This window comes from Melospiza melodia, chromosome 25 (genome assembly GCF_035770615.1).
Source record: "Melospiza melodia melodia isolate bMelMel2 chromosome 25, bMelMel2.pri, whole genome shotgun sequence".
NCBI lineage: Eukaryota > Metazoa > Chordata > Aves > Passeriformes > Passerellidae > Melospiza > Melospiza melodia.
This window is the reverse complement of record NC_086218.1, coordinates 11,734,139-11,756,159: the sequence shown is the minus strand read 5'-3', so window position 1 is coordinate 11,756,159 and position 22,021 is coordinate 11,734,139. Positions and strand designations below refer to the sequence as shown.

At 54.7% G+C, this 22,021-nt stretch overlaps 1 protein-coding gene across 1 annotated transcript; it reads right to left on the bottom strand.

Annotated features, from left to right (window-relative positions):
- Positions 1 to 10,623: 10,623 nt before the first annotated feature.
- Positions 10,624 to 21,672, bottom strand: LOC134429336 (kin of IRRE-like protein 1). Its single transcript, XM_063176470.1, has 14 exons — positions 21,390 to 21,672; positions 20,736 to 20,885; positions 19,732 to 19,889; positions 19,324 to 19,474; positions 18,459 to 18,564; positions 17,402 to 17,550; positions 16,718 to 16,845; positions 15,728 to 15,854; positions 14,704 to 14,804; positions 13,418 to 13,616; positions 12,345 to 12,452; positions 11,945 to 12,084; positions 11,328 to 11,405; positions 10,624 to 11,234 (listed from the first exon to the last, which is right to left on the bottom strand). Exons 1-14 carry the CDS (start codon positions 21,670 to 21,672, stop codon positions 10,770 to 10,772), a joined length of 2,343 nt encoding a protein of 780 aa, XP_063032540.1. The 3' UTR covers positions 10,624 to 10,769.
- Between the last annotated feature and the right edge of the window lie 349 nt (positions 21,673 to 22,021).

The following is a 22,021-nucleotide window of genomic DNA, read 5'->3' as shown; positions in this document are numbered from 1 at the left end:
CATCTGGGGACGTTTTGTTGGAGGGTGACAGCAGCCCAGAGCCACCCAGGACAGCGTTCCTCTGCCCAGGACTGGCCCAAGAGCAGCTCTGGGACAGAAAAATGTCACGGGGGGGGGTTGGGGACGATTGAGGACACGTGGGGGACATCTGGGACACTTTGAGAGCATTTTGAAGATGTTTGGGGATGTTTTGGGGCCATTTGAGGCCATTTTGGGAAACACTTGGGACATTTTGGAGACGTTTTTAGGTGCTTGTGGACATTTGGGGCCATTTGAGGCAATTTTGGGGTCATTTGGGGTCATTTGGGGACATTTGGGGGTCATTTGAGGATGTTTGGAGAGCATTTTTGGGATGTTTGGAGAAATTTCGGGGTTTTTCGGATGTTTGGGGACATTGAGGCCATTTTGGGGTCATTTGGGGACATTTGGGGATGTTTTCAGGATGTTGGAGAAGTTTTGGGACATTTGGGGACACTTGGGGACATTTTGGGGGTCATTTGGGGAGGAAGAGGAGGAAGAGGAGGAAGAGGAGAAGGTCCTGCAGCGCCTTGGCTGGGTTCGGAGCCGTCTGGTGTCACCACAAAAAGAGGGAAAAGCAGAAATTTTGGGGTGAAAGCAGCCAAAAAGGTGAACCAATACCAGAGAGGGGAATTCCCTTCAAAAAGAGAAGGAAAAAAGGAAATTTTGGGGTGAAAGCAGCTGAAAAGGTGAATCAGTCCCAGGAGAGGAAATTCCTTCAAAAAGAGAAGGAAAAAAGGAAATTTTGGGGTGAAAGCAGCCGAAAAGGTGAACCAATCCAGGAGGGGAATTCCCTTCAAAAAGAGAAGGAAAAAAGGAAATTTTGGGGTGAAAGCGGCTGAAAAGGGAAATATTGCAGGTCTGAGCGGAGTGCGAGCGGGTGTGCTGAAAAAGAGAGGGAAAAGCAGAATTTTGGGGGAAAATCAGCGAAAAGGCGAATGAACAAACACGGGGGCCCTGAGCCTCAAAGAGAGGGGAGGGCAGAGATTTGGGGGGAAAATCGGCCCAAAAGGTGAAAACAAAAACCGCCAGGTTCAGATGCGGCCCCATCTGAGCCGGGGCTCTCACCAGAACAGCGCTCCAGCAGGGACTGGGTGGAATTCCCAGCCAGAATTTCCAAAACCTCATTTTCTGCCTCAAAACGCGCCTCTGCAACAGCCCTGCGGAAAACCGAGAACGGGGGGGTTCTTTTTGGGTGGGATTTCTGCAAAAGTGGGGATTTTGGGTGGAAATTCTGCAAAATTGGGGATTTTTGGGGGTAGAACTTATACAAAAATTGGGGATTTTGGGTAGAACTTCTGCAAAATTGGGGATTTGGGGTGGAGAATTTCTGCAAAAATTGGGGATTTTGGGGTAGAACTTGTACAAAATCGGGGATTTTGGGGTGGAATTTCTGCAAAATTTGGGCTTTTTGGGTAGAATGCCTGAAACTTGGTGGTTTTCTGGGGAGCAAATTTCCACAGAAAATGGGTTTATTGGGTGAATTTCGGCAACATTGTGGTTTTGGGGTAGAATTCTGTAACATTGGGTTTATGGGGGCAGAATTTCTGCAGAATTGGCGGTTTTCTGGGCAGTAGGATTTCCACAAAAGTGTGGTTTATTTGGGGTAAGAATTCCTGCAAAATCGGAGTTTTTGGGGGCAGAATTTCTGGAAAAATTGGGAGTTTTTTGGGGAGTAAAATTTCCACAAAATTGTGTTTATTTGGGGTAAGAATCCTGCAAAATGGGGTTTTTTTGGGGGGCTGGGCAGCTCCAGGCAGGGACAAAACCCCAAAATTTTGGGATTGGCGATTCCTGATCCAGCCCCAGGCGAAGGCTCTGAGATTCCATTCGGGATTTATTTTGGGTTTATTTTCCCTTTTTTAGGGCATTTCCCCGATAAATCCCGCCCGGTGCTGGCAGCGCCTCCCCCCGCGGCCCGGCACCGGGAACCTCGGAATTATCCGGATTTCGGGAATTTCAGGGGTTGTCCCGGGATTTCGGGGATTTCGGGAGTTATCCCGGGATTTCGGAAGTTATTTCGGAATTTGGGAGTTATCCGGGATTCCGGGAGTTATTTCGGGAATTATTTCGGGGATTTCGGGAGCAGCGGCTCCACCCGCCGGGGTCGGGCCGGCCCCTGTCCCGGGTAAAGCGCGGTTAACCCGGGCGGCTGCAAGGTCCTGTTTGGGCCGGGTTTTACTCCGCTTTTCCCTGCTTTAATCCCCGCTTTTCCGGGGTTTTATTCCGCTTTTCCCGGGTTTTTATTCCCGCTTTTCCTGGTTTAATCCCCGCTTTTCCCGGGTTTAATCCCGCTTTTCCGGGGTTTTATTCCGCTTTTCCGGGGTTTTATTCCTGCTTTTCCACAGCCTTCCCCGGGTTTTATTCCTGCTTTCCCCATGTTTAATCCCTGCTTTTCCCATGTTCAATTCCTGCTTTTTCCAGGATTTGATTTCCGCTTTTTTTCCCCGCTTTGATTCCCGAGTTTCATTCTGCTCATCCCAGGGTTTGATTCCGCTTTTCCAGGATTTGATTGCCGCTCATCCGGCATCGATTCCCGCTTTTTCCCGGGATTGATTCCTGCTTTTCCGAGTTTCATTCCCGCTTTTTCCCGGGTCCCATTCCCGCTTTTCCGACCCGACTTCAAAGGGAATTTTCGAGCTCTCGGTGAAGTTTTTTCGGGCCTGAAGCCCCCCCAGAGCCAAGGGGAGGATGCTGAGGGCGAGGAGGGGCCGGGAGGGGCTTCCCAAAATCCCCCCGGGATTCCAAAATCCCCCGGGAATTCCAAAATCCCATGGATTCAAAAATCCCTCAGGAATTCCAAACCTTCCAGAATTCCAAAACCCCCCGGAATTCCGAGATCCTCTCCCAAATTCCAAAATCCCCCGAATCCCAAGGTCCTCTCCCGAATCCCAGGATCCGCTCCCCCTCCCCACGGTTCGCAGCCCCCCAGGGTTTCCCGGAGCTTTTCCCGGGATTTTTCCCCCGTTTTTCCCGGCATTCCTCCCGTTTTTTTCCCGGGATTTCCCCCGTTTTTTCCCCGGGGATTTTCCCCCGTTTTTTCCCGGGATTCTTCCCGTTTTTTCCCGGGATTTTCCCCGTTTTTCCCGGGATTTCTCCCCGTTTTCCATCCCGGTCGGACGCTCGGCCCCTCCCGCGCAAGCGCCGCCCCGGCCCTGCTGTTTATCCCAGATTTCGGATTTTTTGGGAGCACGCCGCTCTCCCGCAGCGCCGACAGGAGGGAGGAGGGAGGAGCGGGATCCGTCCCTGCTCCCGATCCGCCCCAAAATCCCCGAAAATTCCCCAAAATCCAACTCCAGCCTCGCCTTTACCCCCGCGTCTCTTCCACGCTGCGCTCCGGATCCCGGAATTCGGATTTTCCCGAGAATTCGGGTTTTCCCACCTTTCCCGGAATTCGGGTTTTCTTTCCCGGGAATTCGGTTTTTCCCACCTGTCCCGGGAATTCGGGTTTTCTTTCCCTGGAACTCAGGTTTCCACATTCCGGGAATTCTGGTTTCCCCACCTTTCCCGGGAATTCGGGTTTTTTTTGGGGCATCACCTGTCGGCACCATCCCCAGCCAGGGCCAATTAATCACGGCGGCAAATTAACGCCGCAATTAACCTGCCCGCGCGGCCGGAGCGGATTTTCGGGAATTCTGGAATCTTGGGAATTCGGGGGGATCCCTCGCTCCCGCGGCTTTACGTAAGGAGCCGGAGAGAGAGGAGAGGGGGGGAAATATTTTTTTTAAAAAATCGCAGCGCCCCCAAATCCACATAAAACCCCCCCAAAATCGGGCGTGGGGGGGGGGTCCGGGGGACATTCCAGAGCTTTCCATGGGGATGGGGGGTCCCGGGGTCCCGACTCACCTGGGCCGAGCCCCAGCAGCGCCAGCAGCAGCGAGGGCAGGCGCGCTTTGCCCGCGGCCATTCCCGCTCCATCCCGGCGCCTCCGGGCTCCTTATCCCGGGATGTTGTTATCGCGGCTCGGCTCGGCTCGGCTCGGCTCGGCTCGGAGCGGGATCAGCGGCTCCGAGCAGCAGCGGGAGGAGGAGGAGGAGGGGGAGGAAGGAGGAGCGACCACCCCGGCGCCGCAGCCCGAGGGGCGCGGAGCATCGCGGGCTCAGCGAGCGGGGAGCGCCATGGGGGGAGAAACAGCGGGGTTTGGGGGGAAAATGCGGGATTTGGGGAAAAACGGGATTGGGGGGGAAAGGGGAAAAAACGGGGATGGGGGAGTGCGGGAATGGGGGGGAAAATCACCGGGATTGGGGGAAAACAAACACCGAGAATGGGGGAAAATCACCGGGATTGGGGGGAAAAACGGAGATGGAGGGAGTGCGGGAATGGGGGAAAAACAGCGGGAATGGGGGGGGGGGGGAAATCACCGGGAATGGGGGAAAAAAACAGGGATGGAGGAAAAACGGGGATGGAGGAAAAACGGGGATGAGGGGAAAATGCGGGAATGGGGAAAAATAAATCCGGGAATGGGGGAAAAACGGGAATGGAGGGAGTGCGGGAACGAGGGAAATGCGGGAAGGGGGGGGGGAAAACCACCGGGAGTGGGGAGGGAAAAACGGGAGCGGGGGGTAAAAAAACCGGGAATGGGGGGAAAACGGGAATGGGGGAGAATATGCGGGAACGGGGGGAAAATGCGGGAACCCGAAATCGGGAACGGGCAGAAGCCGGAGCGCTGCGGAGCGGGCGGAGCGCGCAGAATGGCGGGGGCTGCGCTGACCCCCGACCCTGCGGCGGCCGCGGAGCCCGGATCAGGCCCGGATCAGGCCCGGATTAGCGGCGGGCACGGCCCGGGAGGGGAAAAACGCCGGGAAAAGGGGATGCAGGGGATGCCGGGGGCGCCCCGACATTCAGGGGGGGCTCCCTCCGAAATTACGGAGCGCTCCCTCCGAAATTACGGAGCGCTCCCCCCGAAATTCCAGAGGTGCTCTCGGCCCCTCTGAGGGGTTTTGGGGTTTGAGGGATTTGGGGTTTGAGGGATTTGGGGTTTGGGGTATTTGGGGTTTGGGGAATTTGGAGTTTGGGGATTGGGGTTTGGAGATTTGGGGTTTGGGGTATTTGAGATTTGGGGATTGGGGTTTGGAGATTTGGAGTTTGGGGTATTTGAGGTTTGGGGTATTTGGGGTTTGGAGATTTGGGGTTTGGGGTATTTGAGGTTTGGGGATTGGGGTTTGGGGATTTGGGGTTTGGGGTATTTGAGGTTTGGGGATTGGGGTTTGGGGATTTGGGGTTTGGGGTATTTGGGGTTTGGAGATTTGGGGTTTGGGGAATTTGGAGTTTGGGGATTGGGGTTTGGAGATTTGGGGTTTGGGGTATTTGAGGTTTGGGGATTGGGGTTTGGAGATTTGGGGTTTGGGGTATTTGAGGTTTGGGGATTGGGGTTTGGGGATTTGGGGTTTGGGGTATTTGGGGGTATTTGGGGTTTGGGGATTTGGGGTTTGGGGATTGGGGAATTTGGGGGTTTGGAGATTCGGGGGTTTAGGGGATTTAGGGTTTGGGGTTTGGGGTTTGGGGGTTTGGAGAATTTGGAGGTTTGGGGGATTTAGAGGTTTGGGGGTTTGAGGTTTGGAGTTTGGGAGATTTAGGGGTTTGGATTTTCAGGGTTGGGGTTTGGGATTTGGAGTTTGGGAGTTTGGGGTTTTGGGGGTTTGGGGAATTTGGAGGTTTGGGGAATTTGGAGTTTGGGGATTGGGGAATTTGGAGGTTTGGGGGATTTGGGGTCTGGGGTTTTAGGGTTTGGGGTTTGGGGGGTTTGAGGTTTGGGGATTTGGGCGATTTGGGGTTTGGGGCTTTGGAGGTTTTTTGATTTGGGGGATTGGAGGTTTGGGAGTTTCGGGTTTTGAGGGTTGGGGAATTTGGAGGTTTGGGGATTTGAGGGATTTGGGTTTGGGGTTTGGGGAATTTGGAGTTTGGGGAATTTGGGGTTTGGGGGTTTGGGATTTGAGGGTTTGGGGAATTTGGAGGTTTGGGGGTTTTGGGGTTGGAGGTTTAGGGGTTTTGGGGCTTTGAGGTTTGGGGTTTGCAGATTTTGGGGTTTGAGGATTTGGGGGCTCGGGGATTTGGAGATTTGGGCATTTTGGGGGTTTGGGGAAGGAGATGCCGGAATTTCTCCGGGAATTCCAGCAGGAAAAGCTCTCCCAGCCGGGAATTTGGGATTCCGATTTATTGTGGGTGGAATTCCCGGCGGGAAAATCGGGAATGTGGGGAGAGGGAGCCCGCGGAGGACTCGGCATCCAAGGGGTTAATCCCAGCTTTGTTTTTCCGGGATTTTTGGGGTTTTTTTGAGGAATTCCCCAAATGGACAGGGAAGCAGCCAGGTGTCCCAAAAAATCGAATTTTGGGACGCTCGGCGGTTTTTGGGTACCCCAAATCCCTCCAGGATTCCCTTTTTCAGCCTCTCATCCCAGAAAAACTCCTGGAAATACAGAACGGGGCGTCCTGGCCTGGGTTAATGAACAGCAATTAAGGGTTAATGAAGGGCTGGAGGGGCGATAAAACCTCTGGAATTCCGCTGGAATTCCTGGGGCACAAAGGGAAGGGCTTGGAGCAAAGCCCAGCCCGGGATGCAGAGAATTCCTGGAAGGAAAATTGAAATTATTCCAAATCTGTCCAGGGATCCCAAGGTGAAACAGCCCAGGAAATTTGGAACGGGGAGTTTTTTGGATTTTATTGGGATCGGAGCCAGGAAAACCAGGTAAAAAAAAAAAAAGCAAGAAAAGCCGTTCCCAGGGCCAGGAACATCCTGCATTTTTAGGGAATCCTGGAACAATTTGGCTTGGAAAGAGCTGACACGTCCCAACTCCATTGGCAGGGACACTCACATTATCCCAAGCTGGAGTTTTGAGGAATTTAAAGGAACTTTAAAGAATCGTTTTAAGGAATTAATGTTTTTTTCCCAGCCCCATTTCCTTGGATCATCCTGGCAGGCGATCTTTTCATGTGGAAATGAAGGAATCCTCAGGAATTTTAGGAAATTTTCAGGTTTTTTTTCAGGGATTTTAAAGGCCTTCCAGGAATTTTCAGGATTTTTCAGTCATTTTAAGGGATTTTAAGGAAATTTCAGTATTTTAAAGGATTTTCAGTAATTTTAAGACATTTTAAGGCTTTTTCAGGATTTTTTTCCCCACGTTAATCCCAAAATCAGGAGTTTTCTGGGATGTGGCTGTGGGGAAGGCCTCGATCCACTGGGATCCATCCCAAACCCACGTAACAGAGAAATAAATCCAGGGTTTGGGAACCCCAAATCCAGGGAAAGAGACCCCAAATTCAGGAATGGGAGCTAAAATTTAGGGATGTGGGCCCGAATTCAGGAGTTGGGGACCCCAAACCCCACAGAACTGGGGGAGGCCCCTCAAAACCCCCTTTGGGATCCTTCCAGACCCCGGGGCTGCTCCCCGAGGATCCAGGCGTGGAAAAAAAGAGGATTTTTGGGGATTTTTTGGTTTTTTTCCCTCATGGGGTGCCCAAATCCCCTCAGGGACCCCCACATCCCCTCAGGGCACAGCGATGACGTCATGGGGAAACCACGCCCACGACAGTATGGTGGGACGGCAAATCTCGCGAGAGCTCGTGTGTTTCCCGAGGTCATAAATAGCGCCGCCTGAGGGACGCGGCTCTCAGAGCCCGCCCAGCCGGGGGTGGGCGCAGAGGGTTGCGACGTGTGCTGCTCTGTGGGCGCCGCTAGGCCGCGTCATGGCGGAGTTGTGAGGGGAGAGGGGACAAACCTCGGGAATTCTCCTCGGGAATTCTTCCCTGGAATGGCTCCCCAGCCTTGGAATGGCACCCCAGCCGTGCAATGGCAGTGCTGTCCCGCTCTCCCCTGGCTGAGGGGTCTGCAAGAGCCGTGAGGGGAAATTGAGGCACGATGGGTCCCGCGTTTCCAACGTTTTTATATTTTTTCCACATAAAATCCAGGACAATCCCTCCCGAGTCCTTCTTTTCTTCTTCCAGCTGCTCCCGGTTTACTCCCGGTTTAAAGAGAATTTCAATAAAATTAATTTATTTGAGGTGTTTTGTCCCCAGGCCGGGGAGGGGAAGGAATGGAAGGTGAAATTACGGCGCGATGGGGAATAAAAAGGGAATTTTCCTTCTAAAAGCCAAATTCCGGATTCCGTGAGGGAATCCTGATTTAATTATTGGATTAAAATCGCTTTTGTATAAAGGGAAGGATGAGGTGAGGGATTTGTGATGAAAATTCCCGGGGAGTAAATGGGGATAAAGCCAGGAATAAATCAGATAAATCCCTGGAATAAATTCGTCTGGAAGTTTTGTTCTTTTGGAATTGTGGTTGCCACGAAAATCCCTCCAGGGATTTGGGAACGCGGGAATTGCAGGAATTATGGATGGAAAAGGAAAATATTCCTCTCTCCATCCATTCGTTCCTCAATTCTCCCAGAAAAAACCATTGAGGAATGATGAAAATCCCCCCAAAAATAAAAGGAAAACTCAGAGCCGCTTTAATTTTTTTTAACCATTTATATTTATATATATATATATAAAAAAATTAAATATATATAATATATCGTGTTTAAGACTAAAAATATAGTACAGAATATTTAAAAAAAAAAGGAAAATGCAACGTAAAAAAAAAAAAAAAGGGAAATGGGGAGAGATTTCGGAATTTCGGGAGGAAAAAAGAGGAAACGGGGAAGGGTCTCTAAACGAACCTGTGCTAAAAAAAAAAAGGGGGAAATTCCATGTTCCAGCCCCAAAGTGGGGTTGGAATTTTAAAGCTTCCCGGTGGCCGGGGCGGGCTCCCCCTCTTCCCGTGGGATATTGCTCTGGAGTTTGGGGTGCAGCACCTGGAGCGGGAATTCCCTCCCCCCTCTGGCGTTTTGGGGTGAATTCAGGCACCTTTGGGATCCCCGGGGGGTTCGGGCCCGTCCTGACGGGACCTTTTTGGGTGGTTTTGGGGAATTTCGGGAGGGGGAAACGGGAGGGGAGGGTCCCGCGGCTCGTACCGGGATTGGGAATTTGGGGGAATTTAAGGGATTTTGGGAATTTGGGAAGATTCCAACCCTGGGGAGGGCCCTTGAGGGGTGGGGAGGGGTCTCGTACCTAATCCCGGGGTTTTTTGGGAATCAGCTGGGAATTCCTTCCAAAATTCACTCCCCAAATCCCAAATTTGGGCTGGGAATTAACCAGGAATTCCCTCCAAAAGTCACTCCCCAAATCCCAAATTGGGGCTGGGAATCAACGAGGAAAATTCCCTCAAAATTCATCCCACCAATTCCTCCATCCCAAATCAGGATCCCTTTGGGAATTTGGGAAGTGGGGCTCGGAATTCCCTCCAAAACTCATCCCCAAAATCCCCAGTCCTAAATTGGGATCCCTTTGGGAATTTGGAAATTCAGGCTGGGAATTCCCTCCAAAATTCACCTCCAAGTTCCCCCATCCCAAACTGGGGTCCCTTTAGGAGTTCAGGAGTTGGGGCTGGGAATTCCTTCCAAAACTCATCCCCAAAATCCCCAATCCCAAATCGGGGCTGGGAATCAACTGGGAATTCCCTCCAAAATTTATCCCCCCAAATTCCCCCACCTTAAATTGGGGTCCCTTGGGGAATTGGGGCCGGGAATTCTCTCCAAAACTCCCAAATTCCCCCATCCCAAACTGGGGCCCTTTGGGAATTCCCTCCCAAACTCACCCCCCAAATCCCCAGTCCCAACCCGGGGTCCCCAGAGCCCCCCAGTCCCCGGCCGAGCTCCCAGTCCGGAAGTTCTGGCTGCTCCCGATTCCCGGGAACGCGATTCCCGCTGGATTTACATTCACAGGAGGGATCCAGGGGGATCCAGGGGGATCCCATGGAACGATGTGCGTATGGAAACCCCAAATTCCCCCCAGTCCGGGGGGATTTGGGATGGGGGAGAGCGGGGGCAGCCAGCCCCGAGGGAGGGCGGCCCCGAAATCAAGGCACAGGGAATGGGAATGGTTTGGAAGGATTTTTTTGGGATTTGTGTGTCCCCTCTGGATTTGGGGACACGTGGATCCCAACTGGAATGGGAATGGTTTGAGGAATGGGAATGGTTTGGGATGGGAATTGTTTGGATGGGGCTGTTTTTTGGGATTTGTGTGTTCCCTCTGGATTCGGGGACACGCAGAACCCTCCCACTGATCCGAATGGGAATGGGAATGGCTTGGGATGGGGCTGTTTTGGGATTTGTGTGTTCCCTCTGGATTCGGGGACACATGGATCCCAACTGGAATGGGAAGGGTTTGAGGAATGGGAATGGTTTGGGATGGGAATGGCTTGGGATGGGGCTGTTTTGGGATTTGTGTGTTCCCTCTGGATTCGGGGACACGCAGAACTCCCCTGCTGATCCTGGTGGGATTGGGGAATGGAATGATTTGGATGGCATTTTTTTGGGATTTGTGTGTCCCCCTGGATTTGGGAACATGCTGATCCCAACGGGAATGGTCGGAACAGGGCTCTTTTTGGGATTTACACATCCCCCTGGATTTAGATCCCAATGGGAATGGTTTTGGACAGGGCTGTTTTTGGGATTTACTCATCCCCCTGGATTTGGGAACACACCAAGCTGCTCCCTGTGAAATCTCCGGGACCAACCACAGGGCTCCAACCCCGGCAGCGGGTGGCGGTGACACCGAGGGGACAACGCGGCCACAACCCCTCCCCTCCACCCACCGGCGGGGCTGGAAAGTACCGGCAAAACCAACGGAATGAACGGAAGCTCCAAGGAACCCGCGGGGACGGGGTCGATCGGGGCGGGCAAAGCCCTGAATATCAGGGAGCCCCGCCCGCCCTAGACGTGCGTCTGCATGCGCTGCTGGAAGCGCTGCCCGTAGTCCGAGTGCTGCGACGTGTACGAGAACCGCGTGGCGCCGCCGCCGAACTTGCCCACGGCCTCGTAGGGCTCGTAGGCGCCGCCAAAGCCCAGCCGGTACGGCGGGAACGCCGCCGTGGGGCCGGGGAACCCGACGCCGACGCCGACGCCCGCGTAGTTCTCGTAGGACAGCTGGCTGCTCGTGTCCCCCGGCGGCACCGCCGTGCCCGGGGGCGCCGCCGCCGCCTCGGCGGGGAACTCGGGGCCGCCGCGGGGGTACGAGCTGAGCTGGGCGTAGCCGCTGGAGTGCGAGAGGCGCGAGGGCGGCCGCGGCTCGAAGCGGGGCCCGCCGGGGCCGGGCGCGCGGTAATCGCCGTAGAGCACCGAGCGCGAGGCCGGGCGCTCCTCGTGGGCGCGCACGTTGTAGTAGCCGTTGGTGGGGTCCTGGAAGGGGAAAATCGGGAGATCGGTGGGTTTTGGGGAGTGCTGGTGGGTGGGAAGGGCAGGGTTGGGGTTGAGAGGGGCGTGGGGCCGGACCTTGAGCTCGTACTCCTCGCGGGTGTCGATGGTGTCGCAGCGCAGGTCCTGCTTCAAGTCCACGTCGTCCTTGAACGACTGGAAAAGCCGCGGGAATAATTGTGGGGTTGTGGAATTGTGGGATTGTGGAATTGTGGAATTGTGGGATTGTGGGGTTATGGAATTGTGGAATTACAGAATTATGGAACTATGGAATTGTGGGGTTATGGAATTATGGAAGGGGATGGGCGGGGAGGAGCCCTGAGACCCATCCCATGGTGGGAAGGGGCGGCTCCTGATAGCCCAGGTGGACCCGAGGTGGAGCCGGGAACTTCCAGGGATGGGGAATCCATGGGATCCATGGGATCATGGATGGATCCAGGACCAATCCCTAAAATCCCATTAAACTGGCCCAGGGAACGCTGGAATTCTTTGGGATGGAAAAGACCCCAAAGATCATCAAGACCTTGGGACCTTCCACCATCGCAGGTGTCTCCAGCCTGGCCTTGGGCTGGGGACACTGCCAGGCTGGGGACACTGCCAGGGCTGGGGACACTCCCGGGCTGGGGACACTCCCAGCCCTCCCGCCATCCCAGGTGCCAGTCCCTGTCCCCACGGTGTCCCCATGTCCCCCTCACCGAGTAGATGGCCTTCATGACGCGCGTGGCCGTGGACACGCTGGCCGTGTCCTCCTCCCGGTCCGCGTGCAGCGTCAGCGGCTCCCGGTTCACCGTCTCCACCTTGATGTCCAGCTTGCGCAGCGTGACGTCCTTGCGGCCTGACAAGTGACCACAGAGTGACCACGGAGTGACCACGGGGTGGCCACTGAGTGACCCCCCCAAAAGAGATCCCCATAAAGACACCCAGAGTGACCACTGAGTGACCACTGAGTCACCATGAATTGATCTCCATAGACACCCCCATGGATACACCCAGAGTGACCACTGAGTGACCACGAAGTGACCCCTGAATGACCCCTCAGTGACCCCAGAGTGACCCCTGAATGACCCCGAGTGACCCCAGAGTGACCCCACTCACTTCCTTTGCGGCGCCGGTAGAGGAAGCAGGCCAGGGCCAGCAGGCAGCTGATGAGGAGGATGCTGGCGCCGATGGTGGCCCCGGCGATGATGCCCACGGGCAGCACCTCTGTGGGGACACCAGGGGACAGTTGGGGACACCAGGGGACAAGGACAGTGCCACAGCCACGGCTCCCATCCCAAAATCCCAATAACTCAGCTCGGGGTCCCATGTCACCTTTCTTCTCGAGCTGGATGATGGCCATGCCAGGCCCATCTCAATGCCACCCAGATTGTCCCCAAGGTCGCTGCCATTGTCACCTTTCTCCTGGAGCTGGATGATGGCCGTGCCCAACCCAAGGCCACCCAAAGGTGTCCCTGCCATTGTCACCTTTCTCCTGGAGCTGGATGATGGCCATGCCAGGCCCATCTCAATGTCACCCCAAGCTGTCCCCAGACTGTCCCCCAGTGTCACCTTTCTCCTGGAGCTGGATGATGGCCGTGCCCAACCCAAGGCCACCCAAAGGTGTCCCTGCCATTGTCACCTTTCTCCTGGAGCTGGATGATGGCCGTGCCCAACCCAAGGCCACCCAAAGATGTCCCTGCCATTGTCACCTTTCTCCTCGAGCTGGATGATGGCCGTACCGGGCCCGAAGCTGACCCATCTCAAGGCCATTCCCTGTCACCCATTTTGTCCCCAAGCTCCCTGCCATTGTCACCTTTCTCCTCGAGCTGGATGATGGCCGTGCCCAACCCAAGGCCACCCAAAGGTGTCCCTGCCATTGTCACCTTTCTCCTCGAGCTGGATGATGGCCGTGCCAGGCCCATCTCAATGCCACCCAGATTGTCCCCAAGCTCGCTGCCATTGTCACCTTTCTCCTGGAGCTGGATGATGGCCGTGCCCAACCCAAGGCCACCCAAAGGTGTCCCTGCCATTGTCACCTTTCTCCTCGAGCTGGATGATGGCCATGCCAGGCCCATCTCAATGCCACCCAGATTGTCCCCAAGCTCGCTGCCATTGTCACCTTTCTTCTGGAGCTGGATGATGGCCGTGCCCAACCCAAGGCCACCCAAAGGTGTCCCTGCCATTGTCACCTTTCTCCTCGAGCTGGATGATGGCCGTGCCGGGCCCGAAGCTGTTCCAGGCCGTGCAGTTGTAGCGCGTCTGGAAGTCGGCGTCCATGACGTTGTTGATGGTCAGCGTGGACAGGACCCCGCTGCCCGTGTTGCTCCTCTCCACCGTGTAGCGCTCCAGCGTCCCCGCTTCCAGAATGTTCTCCTTCCACGCCCACGCCTGCGGGCAGCGGCAGAAATGGTTCTGTGCGTTTTGGTTTTTGCTGTTTTGTACTGGGGTTTGTCAATTATCTTGATAGTAATGTGGTTATCGTTATTTAATTCTGTATTATTTTATTATTTATATATTATTAGTCTTATATTATTATTTACATATTATTAATTTCACATTATTATTTATATAATATTTGTTTTCTGTTTATTTATATTTATATATATGTTATTATATATTTATACTATTATTCTGCCTATACATTTATATATATTTATTTATATATATTACAAATGCATATACATTTATTATATATTTATATTATTATTCTGTTTATATCTATTTACATATATTTTTATTATAAGCATATATTAATATATATTAGTTACAATATTTTCATTGTAAAATAATCTATTTTATATTTATAAATAATTCTATGAATATAGAGATGTATTAATATTATTTTACATTTTATACTTATTTATTATATAAAATATATTTATCTATATTTATTTTTATTTTTATAAATTTAAATAAACATTATTACATTTTATATTTATTTATTTTGTATTTAATTTGTTTGATATTAATAAATTACATTTAATTATAAATGCATATTAACACATATTAATTGTAATGCATCTTTGTAAAATGATTTGTCTTATAAATAATTTTGTAAATGTCTTAAATATTTATTTACATATTTATTTTACGTTATTTTATATTACAAATTTTATATGTACAGGTAATACTTAATATATAAAGATAACCCTAGGACGTACTTAATTAAAATATATATAAAAATATGTATCTATATATATTAATATTATTATATAAATATACAATTTAATAGCTAAATATCTATAAATAGAAATATATATTAATAGATATTAATATCTAAAATATATATCAATATATATTAATTCTAATATATATTTAATGATAAAATTTGATAATATAAAACAATAATAACATTAAGATTTATTAAATTAAAATAAATAAATAAATAAATAATAAATAAAATAAATATTAAATGTTGCTGATATTTTGAAACGAAATGATGTTTTTTTCAATTCCGGGGTGCGGCGGGACTCACGATGCGGTCGGGGGGCGGCGTGCTGCCGATGAAGCACTCGACCTTGCCGCGGTCGCCGCGCACGGCGAACTGCACGGGCTCGCTGGAGATGATCGGGGGGCCTGCGGGGGAATTCGGGAATTTGGGGTGTCTGGGGGGGTAATATTGGGATATTTGGGGTGTTCAAGGGGGGAAAGTGGGGAATTTGGGGTGTTCAAGAAGGGAAATGGGAATTTGGGGTGTTCCACAGGGGGAAATGGGAATTTGGGGTTATCTGGGAGGGGAATTGGGAATTTGGGGTGTTCCTCAGGGGGAAATTGGGATATTTGGGGTGTTCCAGGGGGAAAAATGGGGAATTTGGGGTGTTCCACAGGGGGAAATGGGGGATTTGGGGTGTTCCAGGAAGGCAGCTGGGGATTTGGGATGGTTTGGGGGAAATTTAGGATATTTGGGGTGTTCCAGGGGGGAAATTGGCGATCTGGGGTGTTATAAGGGGAAAATGGGAATTTGGGGTGGCCCAGGTGGGAAATGAGAGGAGGAAATTCCTGGAGCTGTGTCCAGGCCAGGCCAGGAATGAGGGATTTGGGATAAAATTCCGTGTTTTGGGTGGAATTGGGGGAACGGCTCAGGATCAGGGATTTAAGAGGGATAAAATTCCTTGTTTTAGGTGGAATTGAGGAAACCCCCCACAGGAAATTCCAGCTTGAAATTCCTGCAATTCCTGACCCCCCGTTCCCATCTCCCCGGGTGTGGAAAAATCTCTTTTCAGGATTTACTCCCTTCCCACCATCCCCCTTTGCCTTTCCCCTTGAACTTTCCAGTCCCAAACCCAACAAAAGAACCCCAAATCCCGTTTTCCCCATCACAGCCTCCCCAGCCAAATTTAAAACGCAAAATTTAAAATTCCCCCCGCTTCACCCCACCAGAAGCCAACCAAAACCAGAGAATTTTTGGGACGCCCGGATCCGCCCCGTTCCCATGGAACCCCAGGAGGTGTTTTTGGGGATTTTTTGGGGTTTTTTTGGGTTGTTTTGGGGTGGCTGACCGTTGACGAAGAGGGTGACCTCCCTCTCGCCCACGCCGATGCGGGGCACGATGGCCTTGCAGACGTACTGGCCGGCGTCGGCCTGCGTCACCGACTTGAGGTACAGCTGGTTGCTGTTGCTCAGCACCTGCGGGGACACCGGGGACATTTGGGGACACGTGGGGACACTCGGGGACGTCCCCCAAAAGCTCGGCAGCCTGGCCATAAATCATTCCCGAGGGAATCGCAGCCAAAATTCCAGTTTTTGGGATGTTTTGGGGTGTGGAGCGGGCACACAGGGATGGTGGGGATGTTCAGGGGACACGTTTGACGCCAATCCCAAACCTGAATCCCAAACTGAATCCCAACCCCAATCCAAACCCCAAACCCATTCCCGAATCCCAAATCCCAAATCCCAAATGCCAAACTCCAAACTCAATCCCAAACCCAAACTCAATCCAAATCCCAATTTCCCTCTCTAGGGAATTTTAGGGAGGGGACACAAAACCACAGCGGGGGCATCCAGGGTTTCTGTTTGACCCCAATTCCAAACCTGATCCCGAATCCCAAATCCAATCCCAACTCCAATCCCGAATCCCAAACCCAATCCCCAACCCAAATCCCAATCCCAGTTTCCAATTTTTTTGTGGTTTTTTTGGGGGGATTTTTCTGGGGAGATTTTTTTGGGGAGATTTTTTGGGGCACTTTTTTGGGGAGAATTTTTGAGATTTTTTTTTTTTTTTAATTTTTCCTGGGGTTTTTTTGGAAGATGATTTTTTTTAGGATTTTGTTTTGAGACAAAATGTAGGATTTTGTTTTGAGATTTTTTTGGGGGGGGGATTGTTTTTTGGGATTTTTTTTGGGGGGGTTTTTTGGGGGGATTTTTTTGGGGGGGGATTTTTTGGGGGGGATTTTTTGGGGATTCTTTTGGGGGTTTTTGACACACACGGAGCCCCCCCCGACCCCAAGGGCACAAAGAACATTCCGGAACCCCTCTGAAGGCGCTCCTACCATGTTGGATTCCTTCTTGGTCCAGGTGAGGGTCAGCGGGGGGTTCCCCGACCACACGCAGGTCAGGGTGACGTCGGAGCCGATGTCGGTCACCGTGGGCTTGGGGTCCACCACGATCCGGGGGGCGACTGGGGGGACACAGAACCGGGAGGGGAAGTGTGGGGGGGGGGCTCTGGGCTTAATTTGGGGCCGTTTTGGGGTTTTGGGCCATTTTGGAGCAGTTTTGGGGCCATTTTGGAGCCTTTTTGTGGCGGTTTTGGGGCAGTTTTGGGGCCATTTTGGGGTGGTTTTGGGACCGTTTTGTGGTGGATTTGGGACCGTTTTGATGTTTTGAGGCAGTTTTGGGGTGGTTTTGGGGCCGTTTTGGGGTTTTACGGTGGTTTTAGGGTGGTTTTGGGGCCATTTTGGGGCTGTTCTGGGATGGTTTTGGGGTTTAGGGGCCGTTTCGGGTTTTGGGGCAGTTTTGGGGCCATTTTGGGGTGGTTTTGGAGCGGTTTTGAGGTGGTTTTGGGGCTGTTTTGGGGTAATTTTGGGGTTTTGGGGCTGGTTTTGGGGCCATTCTATGGCTGTTTTGGGGCCGTTTCAGGGCCGTTCTGGGGCCATTTTGGGGCCGCTTTGGGACCCCTTTGGGGCAGTTTTGGGGTCATTTCGAGGCCGTTTTGGGGCCGCTCTGGAGTCACTCACAGTGCACGTCCACCAGGGTGCTGACGTTGGTGCTGCCGATGTCGTTGTGCACCTCGCAGCTGACGGGCTCCGTGAAGAAGGTGTAATCCACCTGCGTGTCGTACCTGTTCTCCTTGGCCTCCTCGATGATCACCCCGCCCTTGGCCCACCTGGGGACAGCGGGGGCACCGTGGGATCCTGATCCCAAATCCCGGTCCCCATCCCAAATCCTTGTCCTCGTCCGAAATCCCAATCCCCACCCTAAATCCTAATTTCAAATCCCCATCCTAAATCCTTATCCCCATCCTAAATCGTAATTCCAAGTCCTAAGTCCCAATCCCCATCCCAATTCCCAATCCCCATCCTAAATCCCAATCCCAAAGGTTTCCAAAGGGTTCTGGGGAGCGGACACAGAGCCGTGTTGGGGACATTCAGGGACACTTTGGGACCCCAATCTCCATCCTAAATCCCCATCCTAATTCCCAGTCCCCATCCGAAATCCCAATCCCTATCCTAAATCCTAATTCCCATCCTAAATCCTAATTTCCCAATCCCAATCCTAATTCCCAATCCCACTCGCCATATCCAAAGGGTTTTGGGGAGGGGGCACAGAGCCATGGTGGGGACATTCAGGGACACTTTGGGACCCCGATCCCCATCCCAATCCCAATCCCAATCCCCATCCCAATCCCAATCCCAATCCCAATCCCAATCCCAATCCCAATCCCAATCCCAATCCCCATCCCAATCCCAATCCCAATCCCAATCCCAATCCCAATCCCAATCCCAATCCCCATCCCAATCCCAATCCCAATCCCAATCCCAATCCCAATCCCCATCCCAATCCCAATCCCAATCCCAATCCCAATCCCAATCCCAATCCCCATTCCAAATCCCAATCCCAATCACCATTTCCAAAGGGTTTTGGGGAGGGGGCACAGAGCCATGGTGGGGGTGTTTGACCCCAGTCCCAATCCCAATCCCGATTTCCAATCCCTGGGGGTTTTGGGAAGAAGGCTGGGGACATTGGGTGCCCCCAAATGACCCCCCCAGCCCCGTCCCGGGTTTTGGGGCTCACCTGTAGCCTTTGATCTCGGGGTTGGCCGTGGCCATGCAGGTGAACACGACCCTCTCGCCCTCCTGCACCGTCTGCGGCTGGATGGACAGGGTCACCGTCGGGGGGTCTGCGGGGACAGCGACGGCTCAGGGGGGACACCGGGGGACCCCAAAGCTCTGCGGTGGCCACCGGAGGGTCGGTGTTGGCCACCGAGTCCCGGCCCTGCCTCCCCCTCCTCTTCCTCCTCCTCCTCGTCCCTCCAGCAAATCCCGCCCACAGACACCGCTCCCACCTGCGACACCCCAAAAATCCCACAAAAATACCCCCCAAATCCCCATCCATGTCCCCATCCCTCCCACCCCTGGTGTCCCCAGTGTCCCCAGTGTCCCCAGTCCTTGTCCCTGTGTCCCTGTCCCCAGTGTCACCCACGGTGCACGTTGAGGCGCACGGAGCTCTCCTTGCCCGCGGGCACGGCCTCGTTGGAGCTGCGGCAGGAGAAGCTGTCCCTGTGTCCCTCTGTCCCTCTGTCCCAGTGTCCCCATGACCCTGTCCATGTCCCCAGTGCCCCCAGTGTCACCCACGGTGCACGTTGAGGCGCACGGAGCTCTCCTTGCCCGCGGGCACGGCCTCGTTGGAGCTGCGGCAGGAGAAGCTGTCCCTGTGTCCCTCTGTCCCTCTGTCCCAGTGTCCCCATGACCCTGTCCATGTCCCCAGTGCCCCCAGTGTCACCCACGGTGCACGTTGAGGCGCACGGAGCTCTCCTTGCCCGCGGGCACGGCCTCGTTGGAGCTGCGGCAGGAGAAGCTGTCCGTGTGTCCATCCCCATGTCCCCAGTGTCCCCATGTCCCAGTGTCCCCATGTCCCCAGTGTCCCCAGTGCCACCCACGGTGCACGTTGAGGCGCACGGAGCTCTCCTTGCCCGCGGGCACGGCCTCGTTGGAGCTGCGGCAGGAGAAGACGCGGCCGATGTCCAGCTCCGAGGGCGTGATGGGCAGCAGGCTCGTGGTGCTCTCGCGCTTCCCGTCGGCCAGGAGCTCCTGGGGGGACACAAGGACATGGCACACGGGGACATAGGGACAGCTCCTGAGGGGACACGGGGACAGGGGACAGCTCCAGCAGGGCTGGGGACACTGGGAGGGGACGGCCACCACGCTGCAGTGTCCCCATACCGTGCTGATGACAGCCCCGTCCTGCTCCAGCCCATTGGGGAACCAGGCAAAGGTGGTGACAGTGGGACAGAGGGCACAGGGGGCACACAGCGACAGTTTTGGTGACAGTTTGGTGACATCCATACCGTGCTGGTGACAGCCCCGTCCTGCTCCAGCCCGTCGCGGAACCAGGCCAGCGTGGCCGCGGGTTTGGCGCTCCGCGCCCGGCACGTCAGGTTGTAGGGGGTCCCCGCCCTGAGCAGGATCTCGGGGGCGCCGTCGATCGTGGGGTCCTCGGGGGGGACTGCGGGGGGACAGAGGGGACAGCGGGTCAGGAGGGACACCCTGGGACACCGGGGATGGAGAGGGGACAGCAGGGATGGGGACACAGGGGTTGGGGACACGGGGACATGGGGACAGCTGGGAATGCGGAGGGGACACTGGGGACAGTGTGGGGCACAGGGAATGGGGAGGGGACACTGGGGATGGGGACACAGGGACACGGGGACATGGGGACAGCTGGGAATGGGGAGGGGACACTGGGGACGGTGTGGGGCACAGGGAATGGGGAGGGGACACTGGGGAGGGGACACTGGGGAGGGGACACAGGGGATGGGGACACGGATGTGGGGAGGGTGCACAGGGGACTGTGTGTAACATTGGGGACTGTGTAGGGCACAGGGGATGGGGAGGGGACATGAGAGGCCCTGGAGGACACAGGGGTGGGACATGGGGAACACTGGGGACCGTGTGGGACACTGGGGACCATGTGGGGCACAGGGAATGGGGAGGGGACACAGGGAATGGGGAAGGGGACGGCGGGAATGGGCAGGGGACACTGGGGACAGCTGGGACATTGGGGGCTGCGTGGGGCACAGGGAATGGGGAGGGGACACTGGGGACGGTGTGTGACTCTGGGGACACTGGGGACGGTGTGTGACACTGGGGACACTGGGGACGGTGTGTGACAGACACAGGACGGTGTGTGACACTGGGGACGGTGTGTGACTCTGGGGACACTGGGGACGGTGTGTGACTCTGGGGACACTGGGGACGGTGTGTGACACTGGGGACACTGGGGACGGTGTGTGACGCTGGGGACGGTGTGTGACAGACACTGGGGACACTGGGGACGGCGCGTGGCCCTCACTGAGCACGGTGAGCCGTGCGCGGCGCGAGCGCAGCGCGGCCTCGGTGGCCTGGCACTCGTAGACGGCGTCATCGGAGAGCTCGGCGTCGCGGATCTCCAGGTTGTACTGGCCCGAGTCGGCCGTGCCCACGATGCGGTACCGGGGCCAGGCTGGGGACAGGGGACAGGGCGGGGTCACACGGGGACAGCCACATCCCACAGGGACATCCTGGTGCTACGGGGACAGCCACATCCCACAGGGACACCGCGATGACACAGGGACACCCCAATCCCATGGGGTCACCCCTGCCCACCCAGCGCCACCTCTGTCCCTGGGGCACCTTTGAGGCCCTGCCCCACGCCCAATGCCAGCCCTTGCCACCCAGTGTCACCCCCAGTGCCACCCCAGGGCACCTTTAAGACCTTGCCCCATGCCCAATGCCAGCCCTCCTGACCCAGTGTCCCCCCCAGTGTCCCCCCTGTCCCCGGGCACCTTTGAGGCCCCGCCTCATGCCCAGTGCCACCCATCCCTGGCCAGTGCCACCCCCAGTGTCCCCCCCAGTGTCCCCCCTGTCCCCAGGCACCTTTCAGTCCCTGCCCCATGCCCGGGGCCAGCTCTGCCCACCCAGTGCCACCCCCAGTGTCCCCCCCAGTGTCCCCCCTGTCCCCGGGCACCTTTGAGGCCCTGCCCCATGCCCAGGGCCAGCCCGTCCTTGGTCCATTGCACGATGCCGGAGTAGTTGAGCACCACGCAGGACAGGACGATTCTCTGCCCGGCCACCACCGTCTGGTCCTCGGGCTCCTCCACGAAGCGCGTCTGCACGGCTGCGGCCACGGCGCCACGGTCAGTGCCGGACACGGCGCCGCGGTCAGTGCCAGACACGGCGCCACGGTCACCGGACACGGCACCACTGTCACGGCGCAGTGCCCGGCACCGCGGCACCGGGTGTGCTGCCATCCCAGAATGTCCCGAGATCGCCCTGAGATCCCCCCAGGATCCTCCTGGGATTCCCTGAGATCCCCTGAGATCCCCTGGAGATCCTCTGGAGATCCCCCTGAGATTTCCTCCAAGATCACCTCAGGAGTCTCCTGGGATCCCCCCTAAGATCCCCCCGAGATCCCCCTGAGATCCCTCAGGATCCCCCCGGAGCTCCCCACGAGCCCCGGAGCTCCCGGGGTCCCCCAAATGCCCCCACCCCGTTCCCAATCCCGATCCCGATCCCACTCCCGCTCCCGCTCCCGGTTCCCGTTCCCGGTTCCCGTTCCCGATCCCGGTTCCCGTTCCCGTTCCTGGTTCCCGTTCCCGT